This window comes from Mustelus asterias, chromosome 23 (genome assembly GCF_964213995.1).
Source record: "Mustelus asterias chromosome 23, sMusAst1.hap1.1, whole genome shotgun sequence".
Taxonomy (NCBI): domain Eukaryota; kingdom Metazoa; phylum Chordata; class Chondrichthyes; order Carcharhiniformes; family Triakidae; genus Mustelus; species Mustelus asterias.
In genome coordinates this window covers 34550661-34565375 of record NC_135823.1, presented here as the reverse complement: position 1 = coordinate 34565375, position 14715 = coordinate 34550661, and the positions used below count along the sequence as shown (strand labels likewise).

Genomic DNA, 14715 nt, shown 5'->3' with positions numbered 1-14715 from the left:
GCGGGTAAGTGGAGCTGAGTCCACGAAAAGATCAGCCATGATCTTATTGAATGGCGGAGCAGGTCCGAGGGGCCAGATGGCCTACTCCTGCTCCTAGTTCTTATGTATCCTTCGTGAATTCACTTCCTTTGAACTTCTAACAACTTTACTTACACCTTTGACCATTTATCCTCCTTTGAACCAACTTGCCTTGGGTAAACATCTGTTTACTGTGTGTCTAGGATTGTCAACGTATCAAAGCACTAGTTTCACCAACCAGCCAACTTGCCATTAAAATCGTTATTTAAAAAAAATATACAACCACCAGAACACATTTCCAATGACTGGACTTCCTTGCTTTTCATTTTATCATTATTTCTTAACACTGTCCTTTAAAGTACAGTTGTGTGATATTTCAAGATAAAAGTTGGGTGAATATTGGAATCCAAGGCTTTTTGCTTTACATCACATTTATTCCAGACAGTTATTTACAAGGCATGTTCAAGATTTTAAAACTGACACAAAATATGTGTCGTTAAACTAGTTTAATGATATAAAATAATCACAATGTGCAAAGGTTTGTTTCAATTATCAAACAGTTCAACTATAAAACTATGGATTTTGCTATCACCTAAGTCACTCACTCCTGTAGTATCTGTTATCTGCCACATGAGGTCATTGCTGCATAGGCACATAAAATTTCTTTGTTTCAAGGATAGGATGAGTTGAAGTGATAGCCATTATTTTTATTTTTATCAATTGCTTCCGTTACTAAAATTGCTGTCTACACCCTGCTTCAATGAACTGACTATCTTTTTCCTAAAAGACAAAAATCATCCCTTTTGTAGGCCAAAGGATGCAATCAGAGCTCTCAAAAAAAGACTGAGTGGAAACAAAAACTACCGGGAAGTGATGCTTGCTTTAACGGTGAGTGGGAAAAAAAGAGCTATTTTACTTTACATCTGAGAAATGTCTTCAAGTATTTGATGTCAGTTACTTTTGAAAAAGCTATTGCTATTGTCATGTAGGCAAACACGGCAGTTAATTTGTTTAAAATTCTTGTATGACCAGTAAATGAGCTTTTGGTGTTACTAATTGAGGAACAATTGATGGCAAGAGCACCGTGAAAACTCCCTGCATTACGTTGAATGGAGCCCTAAGATCTTTAACATCTACCTGAATAGGTATATGGTGCCTCACTTTAATGATGGATGAGTGGTCGTGCTTTGTCCAATCCACTTGCAATTCCACAAGTATGGGAAATATTTTCTACTTCTGCAGGTAGCACTTGCACTTAAATAACATAAGTACATTGCAATGCTCGTCGGCCATTCTGTCTCCCCTCCAACTCTGTATCAGCAGCTGCTGTTTTTCCCACATAGCCTTTTATAATGTTGAACTTTGTTGAACAAAGGAGTTCTTGGATGGCATGTGAGTCAGTACTTGTTTGGATAATTACCTCCACCAGTGAAGACCAATTGCGGTAATATTTTTCTCCCCTGTTAGTCTGTTTGTAAACAATATGGACGTGATTTTCCCGGTTTGCTGCACTGTTCGAGTAGTGCAGAGGGCCGTGAAATGTCAGTGGGGGGTAGCTGTAGCGGGAGTCACGACCGGCATCCAGCTGGAAACCCATGCAAGGCTGATTACAATGTGGAAATCTCAATTTCCATGTCATTAGTGACTCTGGGACGGTATTGTCTGGGCTCGCTAATGTTTCCCACTCCACGAGGAGAGGTTCGCATCAGCAGGGATTAAAGCTAATCCCCATCAACAGGGACCAGGCATAATCACCTTGCTGGTGGGGACAGAGGCCATTGAGTCCCCCCCCCCCCCCCCCACCCCCCGGGAGGTTGGAGGCAGGGGGTCCCCCTTGGGGTGGGGGGGAGCCAGTGATTGGGGGGATGGATGGCTGTCAGGGATGACATCGCGAAGCCAGTGATCGGGAAGGGATGGTTGGGGATGACATTAGGAGGCCAGTGATTGGGAGGTCGGCAGTTGGGGGTGGGGACGTGCGCATGCACCAATCTGCCTACTGACAGATCTGTGCATGCACAATGCCCCACTTGGCTTGCTGATGCCAGCCTCATGTGGAAAATTGCCTTCTATAGCTCTCAAACTAATGGACAGATTTCAACAAAATCTGGTGCAAAGGGCCCAAGGAAGACCTGATTACTTTTTGGAGAAGATTGACATCTAAATTCTGGAATTTTTTAAAGGATCCATTGGACAAATTATTTTTTCTCCCAGTATGTGTTTTTAATTTATTAGTGTCACAAGTAGACTTGCATTAACACTGTAATGAAGTTACTGTGGAAAAACCCCTAGTCCCCGGCGTCTGGGAGAATTTAGCATGACCAATGTACCTAACCAGCACATCTTTCAGATTGTGGGAGGAAACTGGAGCATCCAGAGGAAACCCACACAGACATGGGAAGAATGTGCAGATTCTGTACAGACAGGGAAGCTGGGATCGAACCCGGGTCTCTGGTGCTGAGAGACAGCAGTGCTAGCCTCTGTTGTCCATGCCAGCCTGTGGAGGATTATCTCAGTGTTTGTGGTGCTATTTGTCACAGCTGTCAAAATATGAGTGGAGATTTCAGAGCAGGTTGCTGGATATGATTGGCCTGTAGTCTCTTCGGTAAAACTCTCAATAAAGAAGATTATTTTTTTGTAGCATTAGTGTTAGAGCATCAAGCAGCAGGGAAAAGCCTTGAGGAAGAACTATGTAATTGTAATAATGGTGAGTTAACACAGTGTGGTGGAGGTATGCGTTCTGTTGAGTGCTCTCTTTACTACTGTGGCCAAAGATAGAGTGACTGTTTTGCATGCTTGAGATTCCTAGAACTCTGATTTTAGTCTTTTAAAGATTAAATGTGGGAGTCTGGTCTTTAAGAATCCAAGCTGTTGCGGTATTTGCCAGAATTGTATTCCTATTCTTTCGTGGGCTGTGGATATCATCCCAGCATTTGTTGCCCATCTCTGATTGACCTTGAACTGAGCGGCTTGCTAGGCCATTTGTGGGCCTGGAGTTGCAAGTAGGCCAGACCGAGTAAGCATGCCCTAAAGGATCAGATGGGTTTTTGTAAAAAAGTTCCAGATTTGATAATTGAATTAAAAGCTACCATGGTGGAATTTGAACCCGTGTTTCCTGGACCTTTTAGAATCATAGAAGTCATAGCAACCCTACAGTGCAGAAAGAGGCCATTTGGCCCATCGGGTCTGCACCAACCACAATCCCACCCAGGCCCTACCCCCATATCCCTACACATTTACCCACTAATCCCTCTAACCTATGCATCTCAGGACACTAAGGGGTTTCTAGTCCAGTGATCTTAGCACTATACCACCATCTCCTCCTGAGATTAACAGCCTTCATTTGTAATGTCCTCAAACCCAATGAATGAAAAGTTGCTTATGTCATTAATTTGTCAGGGTTTTGACATGTTGCTTAAGAGTGGTGTTGCAACTGATAGCTAACAAAACTAATAGCTAATTCCACCATCAGTGATTTCAAAGAGGAGCTTGGAATATTTTAAAAAGAAATAAGGTCCTACTACGTTTATAGGGGAAGGACAGAAAATAATGTTCTATCACATGCCTGCTGTCTCAGATTAACCTGTTGCAAGGAATGTCCACATTCAACAAATCATTTATTTCACTTTCATAATTAGATTTTGGAGACATGTGTTAAGAACTGTGGTCATCGTTTCCATGTCCTTGTAGCCAACCGTGATTTTGTTGATGGCGTATTGGTAAAAATTGTCTTGCCCAAGAATAATCCACCAGCTATTGTACAGGATAAAGTCCTTGGATTGATACAGGTAACTGTTTTTACAATTTAAAAAATACATTTGTTTCTCCATTTTGTAAATAACAATTCATATAAACATTTTGAAAACAATCTTTACATTCAAGATATTATATTTGGTATAAGGTAAGCAACTACCTTATAAGAAATCTTGATTTTTACTAGAAACATTAGAAAATAGGAGCAGGAATAAGCCAATCGGCCCATTGCGCCTGCTCTGCCATTCAATATGATTATGGCTGATCCTCCATCACAAGGGCTTTGGTTAGTTCAGTTGGCCGCAGAGTGACGGCAACAGCATGGGTTCAATTCCTATACCGGCTGAAGTTATTCATGAGGGCTTGCCTTTCAACGTTGCCCCTCGCCTGAGGTGTAGTGATCCTCAGGTTTAATCACCACAAAGGGGAGAGCAGTCTATGGTCATCTAGGACTATGGTGAAGGTCATCCTCTTATTTACTATCTCAGTGCCATACTCTTGCTCTTTCCCCATTCCCCTTGGCACGGAGTGCTGCCAGGTGACCAGGGTGGGGGACATGGAAATTAAAGTGACCTGGCCACTTCAGTAGGAATGTGGATGATGATCACAGGGCTGCCAGAAATCATCATAGTAAGAAGTCTAACAACACCAGGTTAAGGTCCAACAGGTTTATTTGGTAGCAAAAGCCTCTAGCTTTCGGAACAGGCTGTTCCTTCGTCAGGTGGGTGGGATGATTTCTGTCAGCACTGTGATCATCATCCACATTCCTACTGAAGTGGCCAGGTCACTTTAATTTCCATGTCCCCCACCCTCCACCCTGGTCACCTGGCAGCACTCCATGCATTTAAATCATTGCAGCACTCCATTCTGCAGCAGAGATTTTCCTTTCTCCCTGTCAGAAGCTGCAAGTATGAGCAGATCCTTTTGAAGTCCTCTGATAGAGAAGAGATGTCAATTTCACCAGACCCAATGTATGCACACAGCTTTGATTTTGAAGTTTGTGAGGCTGCCTTGCAAGTTGAATTTTTTGAAACCCTCTCCATTCCAATGGAACCCTTTGATCTCGGATTCAATGTGCAGTGCTTTGAGAAATGTTGCATTGACAGCTCAATGGATTTCTATCATCCTCTAGCTACCTGTGTTTATGTTTATTTCCCTCCATGTTTGGTGGATCTCAAGCACCTCATTGATCCTGACCAAAAATGTTGACAGAGCCCACCCACCTGACGAAGGAACAGCCTGTTCCGAAAGCTAGTGGCTTTTGCTACCAAATAAACCTGTTGGACTTTAACCTGGTGTTTACCCCAGTCCAACGCCGGCATCTCCACATCAGAAATCATCATGCCAGAGGTGATCTTCAGGTTTGCTAGGGCTACAAAGTGCAGTCCAGCCATAACACCTCCATCCTGGCGGAGTGACGAGGCCAACCCCTTGCCCCCAGCAGAGCTTACCCAACCCCCAGAATGCTTGAAGGACTCTTTCCCTGCAGCCTTTCAGTAGCAGAGAGGCAAAAGGCCACTGGACCTACCTCCTTGAGCCCTCTCGGGAGCCCAAGGCATCAGGCCAGTGTGTCAGTCCTAAGGGGCAGCGCATTGTTGTGTGTGCATGCGTGTGCACTGTGTGTCTTGTGATTTGAGTGGTTGCGGGGAGAATGCTTTTCTTTTGAGGGGTTGGTGGTGCTCCCCTGGATCCTCCTCTGGATCCTCGGGCTCCAACATACCATGTCCCTGCTTATGTGAAGCCCCCCCTGCTGCCGTTCCCGCAGGCACGCCGGGTGAATGGCAGAAGCCTAGTAAATGGCCTGTCAAACCCGCTAATAACATTCAAATGAGCGGGTTTGCATAATTATCGGGTTACTACCTGATCAGGGCCGGTGGGTTGGGCTGGGTGAATCCCAAGAGCCCTCGCGCCCGTTTTTTTTTTTATTCAGAGAATCGTCCCCACATCTTTCTTCACATAATCCCTTGCCCACAATATTTACTTTAAAAACCCTGCCTACCACCCTAGTTATACAACTCTCCAGAAAACTAGTCCCAGCATGGTTCAGATGAAGACCATGCCAATGGTACAGATTCTGTTTGCCCCACTACGGGTGCCACATGAATCAAAACCTATTTCTCCCACACCAACCTTTGAACAACACATTGAACTCCCTAATATTATTTACTCTACACCAATTTATTTGTGGCTCAGGTAATAAACCAGAATTATTACCTGTTGAGGCTCAGTTTTTAAATTTCACGCCTACCTGTTCACACTTTCTCTGCAGAACATATTTCCTTCTTCTATCTGTGTTGGTCCTTTTGTGGACTAAAACAATTGGATCCCTCCCGCCCACCAAGTTCCTCTCCAGTCCTGAGCAGATGTCACAAGACTTAGCATTGGGCAGGCAACATAGATTTCTGGATTCTCTGGCTACAAAGAACTGTGTCTATCCCCCTGACTATACGACCATGACATTCTTATTTACTCCCCCTGCTTGAGTGGCTTTCTGTGCCATGGTGAGTTTGCTTATCCACCCTGCAGCCCATGCTCTCATCCATAAAAGCTACAAGAACTTTGAACCTCTTGGACAAGTGCAAGGACTGTGGCTCCTACTGGATCCCAATACATACCACTCCTGCCATCACAGCCTTGTGTTCCTTCACATGGACCAAATCCGATGACCCTAGCCTAAGGAGTCTAATTGCTGTTTGGGACAAAATATTCAAGTTACTTTTCCTGATGCATCGTAGTGTCTGCAGCCTGGCCTCTAGCTCACTAAATCTGAGCCAAAACTTCCCAAGCTGCAGATATTTACTGCAGATGTGTTTGCCTGGGATTACACCTGCTGCAGCTGCCGCAAAACACCTGCCTTGCCATCTTTATTGTGTTTTAATTAACTAAATATTTAATTATGATTTTAATTGATGCCTCAAGTCTGGTCTGTGTGTATATACTTATTATTTAAAGTTTATGTTCTACTCCCTGGATTTAAATTCCTTCGTTTAGGTAAGATGAATGGGAAATTCTAACCAGCCACATTTACCTGCTTCCCTGTGATGTCACATGTCAGGTTTTTTTAAATTTCCAAACATGGATTCTGGACCCAGAGACTGTGTAATGGCCCCACTCTCCTTGGAAATCTCACCGCTTTTATGACCCTGCTGTCCTCGAATCTCACTGCTTTTTAACTTGTAATTTGACTGCTCTTTAGTAAGTACCAAATGGGTAATAATAGAGGTAAAAATGGCATTTCATGAACCATTTGCAAACTTGCCATTGTGTTTTCTCGGTGGCTTAGTGAGCAAATGTGCAATATAGTGTGATATTTACTCTACTATCATGGCCAGAAAGCCAAAGCTGTCTGATTTTATTTTTCCTTCTGGCAACTCCATCCCTTCAATTGCCTTCCCGGTTGCCGAACAGGCAAGGCATTCCCAAAATGTGCAGTGCTATGCTGTCTAAGCTGGACTGTACCCAGACTCGTGCTGGTCCCAGTGCAGGACCAACCATCAACTGCTTGAGACAACAAGGCATTTTTGTGCCCCAAGGCTGCAGTCACAGGAAATTTAGATACAAAACTGGATACATCGCCTACAGCTCATTAACAGTGGAATACAGGGCCTAGTCTTAATGTTGTGCTCTTTGAACGAAGCCTGAAATTCCCAGGAGCAGAAACTTAGGTCATAATAGGAAATGTGCCATGACAATTATTAATCTTTCCTGTATGTTGGAAAGATTTTGATACATGTTATTGGTGTTTTTACTCCTAGGCTTGGGCTGATGCTTTCAGGAGTAGTCCAGATCTGACTGGAGTAGTTCATATTTATGAAGAATTGAAGCGAAAAGGGATGGAGTTCCCAATGGCAGATCTGGATGCACTGTCTCCAATACACACACCAGGGAGAGTAAGCGTTAACATATGCCAGTGTGTATATGCAGTATTAACTTGCACATAGACTGCATTTTGTTAAACGCAAATAAAATCAGTTGTTGGAAGTTGAGCATGCAGCTTTTGGGTTGACTTATAGGTTAATTATGGCCTGCAAATTACACAAAACATTGAAACAAATGTATTTAGTATCAAACTCCTTTTGCACTGTTTTAATGGGAGCATTGGTCCATTGAAATTGCACAAGCAATTTTGGATTTCCAAAAGGCATTCGATATGGTGCCTCACAAAAGGTTGCTGCAGAAGATTGGGGCACACGGAGTTGGGGGTAGGGTGTTAGCGTGGATTGGGGATTGGCTATCCGACAGGAAGCAGAGAGTTGGAATAAATGGGTGCTTTTCTGGTTGGCAGATGGTGACTAGTGGCATGCCGCAGGGATCGGTACTGGGGCCTCAACTGTTTACTATTTACATAGATGATCTGGAGGAGGGGACTGAGTGTCGGGGAACAAAGTTTGCTGACGACACGAAGATAAGTGGGAAAGTAAATTGTGTGGAGGAAGCGGAAGGTCTGCAGAGAGATTTAAATAGGCTGAGTGAGTGGGCGAGGATCTGGCAGATGGAATATAACGTTGGCAAATACAAGGTTATTCACTTTGGAAGAAATAAAAGCAAATTGGATTATTATTTAAATGGAAAAAAATTACAACATGCTACTGTGCAAAGGGACCTGGAGGTCCTTGTGCATGAGTTGCAAAAACTCAGTCTACAAGTACAACAGGTGATCAAGAAGGCAAATGGGATGTTGGCATTTATCATGAGGGGGATAGAATATAAAAGCAGAGAAGTCTTGCTGCGTCTGTACAAGGCATTGGTGAGGCCGCAGCTGGAATACTGTGTGCAGTTTTGGTCCCCTTACTTGCGAAAGGATATCTTGACCTTGGAGGGAGTGCAGAGAAGGTTCACCAGGTTGATACCGGAGATGAGGGGTGTAGGTTATGAGGAGAGACTGAGCAGATTAGGTTTGTACTCATTGGAGTTTAGAAGGCTGAGGGGTGATCTTATAGAGGCATATAAGATAATGAAGGGGCTGGATAGGGTAGAAGTGGAGAGATTCTTTCCACTTAGAAAGGAAACCAGAACTAGAGGGCACAGCCTCAAAATAAAGGGGGGTCAGTTTAGAACAGAGTTGAGGAGGAACCTCTTCTCTCAGAGGGTGGTGAATCTCTGGAATTCTCTGCCCACTGAAGTGGTGGAGGCTACCTCGTTGAATATGTTTAAGTCACGGATAGATGGATTTCTGATCGGCAGGGGAATTAAGGGTTATGGGGAGCAGGCGGGTAAGTGGAACTGATTCACTTCAGATCAGCCATGATCTTATTGAATGGCGGGGCAGGCTCGAGGGGCTAGATGGCCTACTCCTGCTCCTATTTCTTACGTTCTTATGTTCTTAAGCTGCCTTTTTTATGGGAGAGGGATTTAACTCTGTTGCAGCCTATATGCATGTCAATATTGTAATGAATGCCTTGTATGGTGCTGATTTAAATATTGCATTTATTTAAGAAAATTCAATCTGTTTTATTTAATGGACCTAACTGTTCCCCAGTTATCTCCACATTGATACTTTCAAAATCTGCATGCAGAATTCCTCCATAGAACTACAATTTTGGTTTGTTTGTGTGAAAAAGTTCGAGTCGATGATTACCTTTTTGAAGTGAAGAGGATCTGCTCCCAGATTGGTTACTAAATTTCAAGTTGTGCTAAAGAAATACTGTTGCATTGCAATTGTTGCACTCATCTTCAAATAGGGAAAAGCCTTGGGTGTTTGACATCTCTGAAATACGATAACTGATGTTATTTATGTGCACTCTGGATATAGCGGTAGAACCTGATTGTTATCTCTGCTTAAGGGAGTTTCTGTGCACCTCCACATTTGCCCAGGGACTCCTCCCTTTTCGATTTATGTCAACATTGTTGTAACTGGTCTATTTTGTACTTGTTTAGAATTTTTTTGTAGATTCTATACTACGTTTTTAAAGTTTGTCATTGAAACAATTTTTAAAAACACTCATTTTGAAAATGTACTAAAGAACAAAGAAAATTACAGCACAGGAAATTAAATTAAATTTAAATTAAATTAAAAGGAAAAGGCCCTCCAAGCCTACACCGATCATACTGTGATAAAGCTGGATGAGTCAGTGAATCACTGCTTTGTCAGAGGTTGGTAAGTGTTTATTAGCATTCATTCTGAACCCCTCTGAAAATACAAACTATTGGAGTTTCAACATTGTTTCCATTTTTCACAGAATATATGTGGTTATAAATTGTTTTCGATTGCAGTGTATTCCTGAGGTGGATCCTGCAGTGAACAAACCAATGCCTCCGTCCCTGCAGAAAAACGCAAACAGCTTTCCATCTGCACCGTCCACACTAACTGCCTATTCAGTCCCTCAAGGCCTTCCAACTGGTCCAATCACTGCAAATGTTGAACAGGTGAAAAAGCAACTTGTATTTATATAACACCTTTTAAGAACATATGAAATAAGATCCAGAGTAGAACATATGGTTGAACCTTGAGCCTACTCCGCCATTCACTATAATCATGGCTGATCTTCTGCACTTGCACTTTCTCACCCACTCCCCAAATCCCTTGATGCCCTGAGAGGCCAAAAATCTGTCTCAGCCTTGAATATCATTAATGATGGAGTTCTGCAATTCTCTGGGTTGAGAATTCCAAAGCTTCACAACCCTCTCCATCTCCATCCTGAATGATTGTCCTCTTGTCCTGAGACTATGCCCCCATATTCTGGATTCCCCAGCCAGGGGAAAGCACCTAAGTGTCCACCCCTGTCAAACCCCTTCAGAATCATTTTGTTTCCATGAATTCACCTGTCAGCCTTCTAAACTCCAGAAAGCATAGCCCAATTTTGTTTCTTGATTCATTCAGGGATGTGGGCTTTGCTGGCTCATCCCAAATTGAACCGCTGCAGTCATGTGCTTTGGTGCACCCACAGTACTGTTGGGGAGGGATTCCCGGGATTTTGACCCAGCAACAATGAAGGAATAGCGATATAGTTCTAAGTCAGGATGGTGAGTGCCTTGGAGGGGAACTTCCAGCTAGTGATGTTCCCATGTATCTAATTTACTCAGCCTCCCATCATTAAACAACCCTCCCGAGAACAAATCCAGTGAACCTCCAGTGCACTGCCTCCAAGATGAGTATAACCTTCCTTTAGATATGGTGACCAAAACTGCACACTGATCCAGGTATGATTTCACTAAAACCCTTTACGACATAGCAAGACTTTCTTGTTGATGTACTTTAGTCCCCTTACAAGGCATAAAGACTTGCTGTACCTTCATGCTAATCTTTTGTGTTTCTTGTACAAATACCTTTGAATATGAATAGTTACATGTTTCATGCCTTTTGAAAGAATTCTGCTTTGCTATTCTATCTGCTATCTTGTTGCCCATTCACTTAACCTATCTATAACTCTGCATCCTCCTCGCAGCTTATATTCCCACCTAGCTTTGTGTTGTCAGTAAACGTGGATACACTATTTTTGGTTTCTTCATAAAGACTTGTAAATCGCTGAGGACCCAACACCTGATTGTTGTGGAGCTCCCCCAGTCAAAGTCTGCCAACTTGCAAATGCCCTGCTGATCCCTACTCTGTAATTCCTGACCATTAACCAATCCACTATCCAAGTTAATATAACATAATAAAATGTCTCATGGTGCTTCGCAGCATTATAAATCAAAATTTGCGCACTGCCAAATAAGGCAATACTGGGGCAGATGGCTGAAAGCTTTGTCAAAGATATGGGTTTTTAGGACTGTTTTAATGGAGGAAAGAGAGGCAGACAAATTATAGAGGGAATATCATTCTTGCAGCCTGGGCAGCTGAAAGCACCACTGGTAGAGCAGTTGTTCAAGAGGCCAGAATTAGGAATGCACATATTTCAAGAAGGGGCGGCACAGTGGCACAATGGTTAGCGTTGCTGCCTCACAGTGCCAGGGACCTGGGTTCAATTCCGGCTTCAGTCACTGTTTGTGCAGAGTCTGCACATCCTCCCTGTGTCTGCGTGGGTTTCCTCCGGGTGCTCCGGTTTCCTTCCACAGTCCAAAGATGTGCAGGTTAGGTGGATTGGCCATGCTAAATTGCCTCTTCTTAGTATCAGGGGGACTAGCTAGGGTAAATACATGGGGTTATGGGGATAGGGCCTGGGTGGGATTGTGGTTGGTGCAGACTCGATAGGCCGAATGGCCTCCTTCTGCACTGTAGGGATTCTGTGAAGGTTGAGGGGGCTGGAGGAGATTACATAGTGAAGGTACAAGGTCATGGAAGGATTTGCAAACTAGGATGAGAATTGTAAATTTGAATCATTGCCAAATGTTTGTAGGACTGCAAGCTCCACAACCATAGAAAACAAGAATGGCAGAGTATTTACTATTTCAAATTCGGTGCAAAGAAGATACTATTTTGCCAGTTAATTTATCGCACATTCTGCCTTGAGCACCAGTAGGCAACATGTACTTATAATTGTTTTAACCCCTCATGGGAAGGCAATACAGGAACTTGTTTCAGTCGCACACTTCAAATCATGTTTTCCTGCTAGCGTTTGTAGCAGACATAGATGTGATGCTGGACCAATTATGTTTGTGACTATGCAGTATCTCATAAATGGGTTATGACTGGGATGGTACAGTAGATGAGACAACCACCTTCTGGTTTTTCAATATGAGATTGAGTCTATTTCTGTGCTTGCAATATTCTGTGTTGGCTAATCTAAGGGTTTACCCTTTATTTTAAGTTGAGCCTTTTGTATGGCAGCTTGCCAGGTTGCGCAGTGAGCTGGACGTTGTCCGTGGAAATGCAAAAGTGATGTCAGAGATGTTGACTGAAACGATCCCCGGGCAGGAAAATCAATCCGACTTTGAGTTGCTGCAGGTGAGAACTTAAGTTGCATTTTAACCTTGATGTGTTACTATGTGGTACCGCACCTCAGTAAAACAGGGACACATGTCATGTTGATCTTGAGAGTAAAATTTCTAAATTTTAGATTGCAAAAATTTCAAAAGTTAGGAGCAATATTTATAAGTTCTCCAGTAAGACAACTTTGTTGTACAATCTATAGGCAACTTTGTGGCTCATTCAGGAGTTTCAGTCACATTTTTCAGATAGTATGGAAACATACCATTGGAATAAATGACATGAGGTTATTGTTTTATTGAAGGGTGGCTGTTTTGAATACATTTGTAAACCATTCTTTCTCTGGGATCTGAAGCAAGATCCCACTGAAAGTCATAGAAAGTAAAACACAGAAGGAAACTATTGGGTCTATCATTCGTACTGATGTCATTTGTAAACCAGAACTATCTATTCTAATTCCATTGCCTAGCCTTTTGCCAATATTACTTGCATTCATCTTTTTCAAATGTTTATCCAGTTAGGATGAATGTTGTCTGTACTGCCAGGTGTTAGGAACCCACGAAAATTGAGTCTGAGGTAGTTTTGACCTCTGAGCATTATGTCCCACAATGTCACTAAATTGACAGGCTAGCTTGAAAGCATATGTGACTAATGTGAGAAATGAAAGGAAAAATACACATTTGGCCTGAAGTTAAGTATTTTAGGAGCAATTTCTACTGTGTTTGGCCTGTGCATTATCCAACTTGGGACAGCGTGATATACTGAGAGAACAAAAGCAAAAAAGAAACGCTATTTTCAAATCTGTTATTGCTCTTCATTCACCAAAAATCTTTCTAAATAATTCTATTTTATTGTGCTTTAATGTTGTAGAACTGGTTAAATATATAAAACGAAAATTCACAGATGACACTAAGATGGGTGGAAGAGCAAAGTGTGCAGAGGACGCTGAAAGTCTGCAAAGGGATATAGATAATCTAAGTGAGTGGGCGAGGGTCTGGCAGATGGAGTACAATGTTGGTAAATGTGAGGTCATCCATTTTGGTAGGAATAACAGCAAAATGGACTATTATTTAAATGGTAAAAAATTGCAACATGCTGCTGTGCAGAGGGACCTGGGTGTCCTTGTGCAGGAATCTCAAGGAGTTGGTTTGCAGGTGCAGCAGGTAATTAAGAAGGCACATGGAATTTTGTCCTTCATTGCTAGAGGGATGGAGTTTAAAAACAGCGAGATTATGTTGCAGCTGTATATGGTGCTGGTGAGGCCACACCTGGAGTACTGTGTACAGTTTTGGTCTCCTTACTTGAGAAAGGATATACTGGCATTGGAGGGGGTGCAGAGGAGATTCACTCGGTTGATTCCGGAGTTGAGAGGGTTGGCTTATGAGGAGAGACTGAGTAGACTGGGGTTATACTCATTGGAATTCAATGAGAGGAGATCTTACTGGCAGGTGAAACTAGAACAGGATCCACTGGCAGGTGAAACTAGAACTAGGGGGCATAGCCTCAAAATAAGGGGAAGCAGATTTAGGACCGAGTTGAGGAGGAACTTCTTCACACATAGGGTTGTGAATCTGTGGAATTCCCTGCCCAGTGAAGCAGTTGAGGCTACCTCATTGAATGTTTTTAAGGCAAGGATAGATAAATTTTTGAACAGTAAAGGAATTATGGTGAGTGGGCGGGTAAGTGGAGCTGAGTCCACAAAAAGATCAGTCCTGATCTTATTGAATGGCAGAGCAGGCTCAAAGGGCCAGATGGCCTACTCCTGCTCCTAGTTCTTATGTTTTCTTATTAATATGTCCTGTGCTCTTTAAACAAGGAATTAAACCGCACATGCCGAGCAATGCAGCAACGAGTTGTTGAACTTCTCTCCAATGTAACCAATGAAGAGATCACAGAGGAACTTCTACATGTAAATGATGATCTTAATAATGTCTTTCTTCGGTATGAGAGGTGAGTGATTAGCTTGTTACTGCTTTGTGGAAATGATTTTCCTCATCCGCGACAGGTTTAGCATTAAACTAAAATGTATGTTGCATTTGACAATCATAGTTTCTAAATGTCTTTGGCTAGTTCTGCCATGCAAACAGGATGATGGTTTGTAGCCCAGAGCTGTCAAATTTTATTGTTTTAAGTTTCTCTTC

General features: G+C 42.7%; 1 protein-coding gene across 15 annotated transcripts in view; it reads left to right on the top strand.

The window, feature by feature from the left end:
- tom1l2b (target of myb1 like 2 membrane trafficking protein b) overlaps positions 1-14715 on the top strand; it is a 76326-nt gene that overhangs the window by 25980 nt on the left and 35631 nt on the right. For 8 of the 15 annotated variants that reach the window (XM_078240252.1, XM_078240249.1, XM_078240250.1 and 5 more), the window contains 6 exons: positions 828-906; positions 3654-3803; positions 7524-7658; positions 9982-10134; positions 12476-12592; positions 14391-14524. In XM_078240252.1, the coding sequence (XP_078096378.1) occupies positions 828-906; positions 3654-3803; positions 7524-7658; positions 9982-10134; positions 12476-12592; positions 14391-14524 (768 nt within the window). The remainder of the gene's footprint in view (positions 1-827; positions 907-3653; positions 3804-7523; positions 7659-9981; positions 10135-12475; positions 12593-14390; positions 14525-14715) is intronic. The other 7 variants (XM_078240258.1, XM_078240257.1, XM_078240262.1 and 4 more) reach the window with 4 other exon arrangements.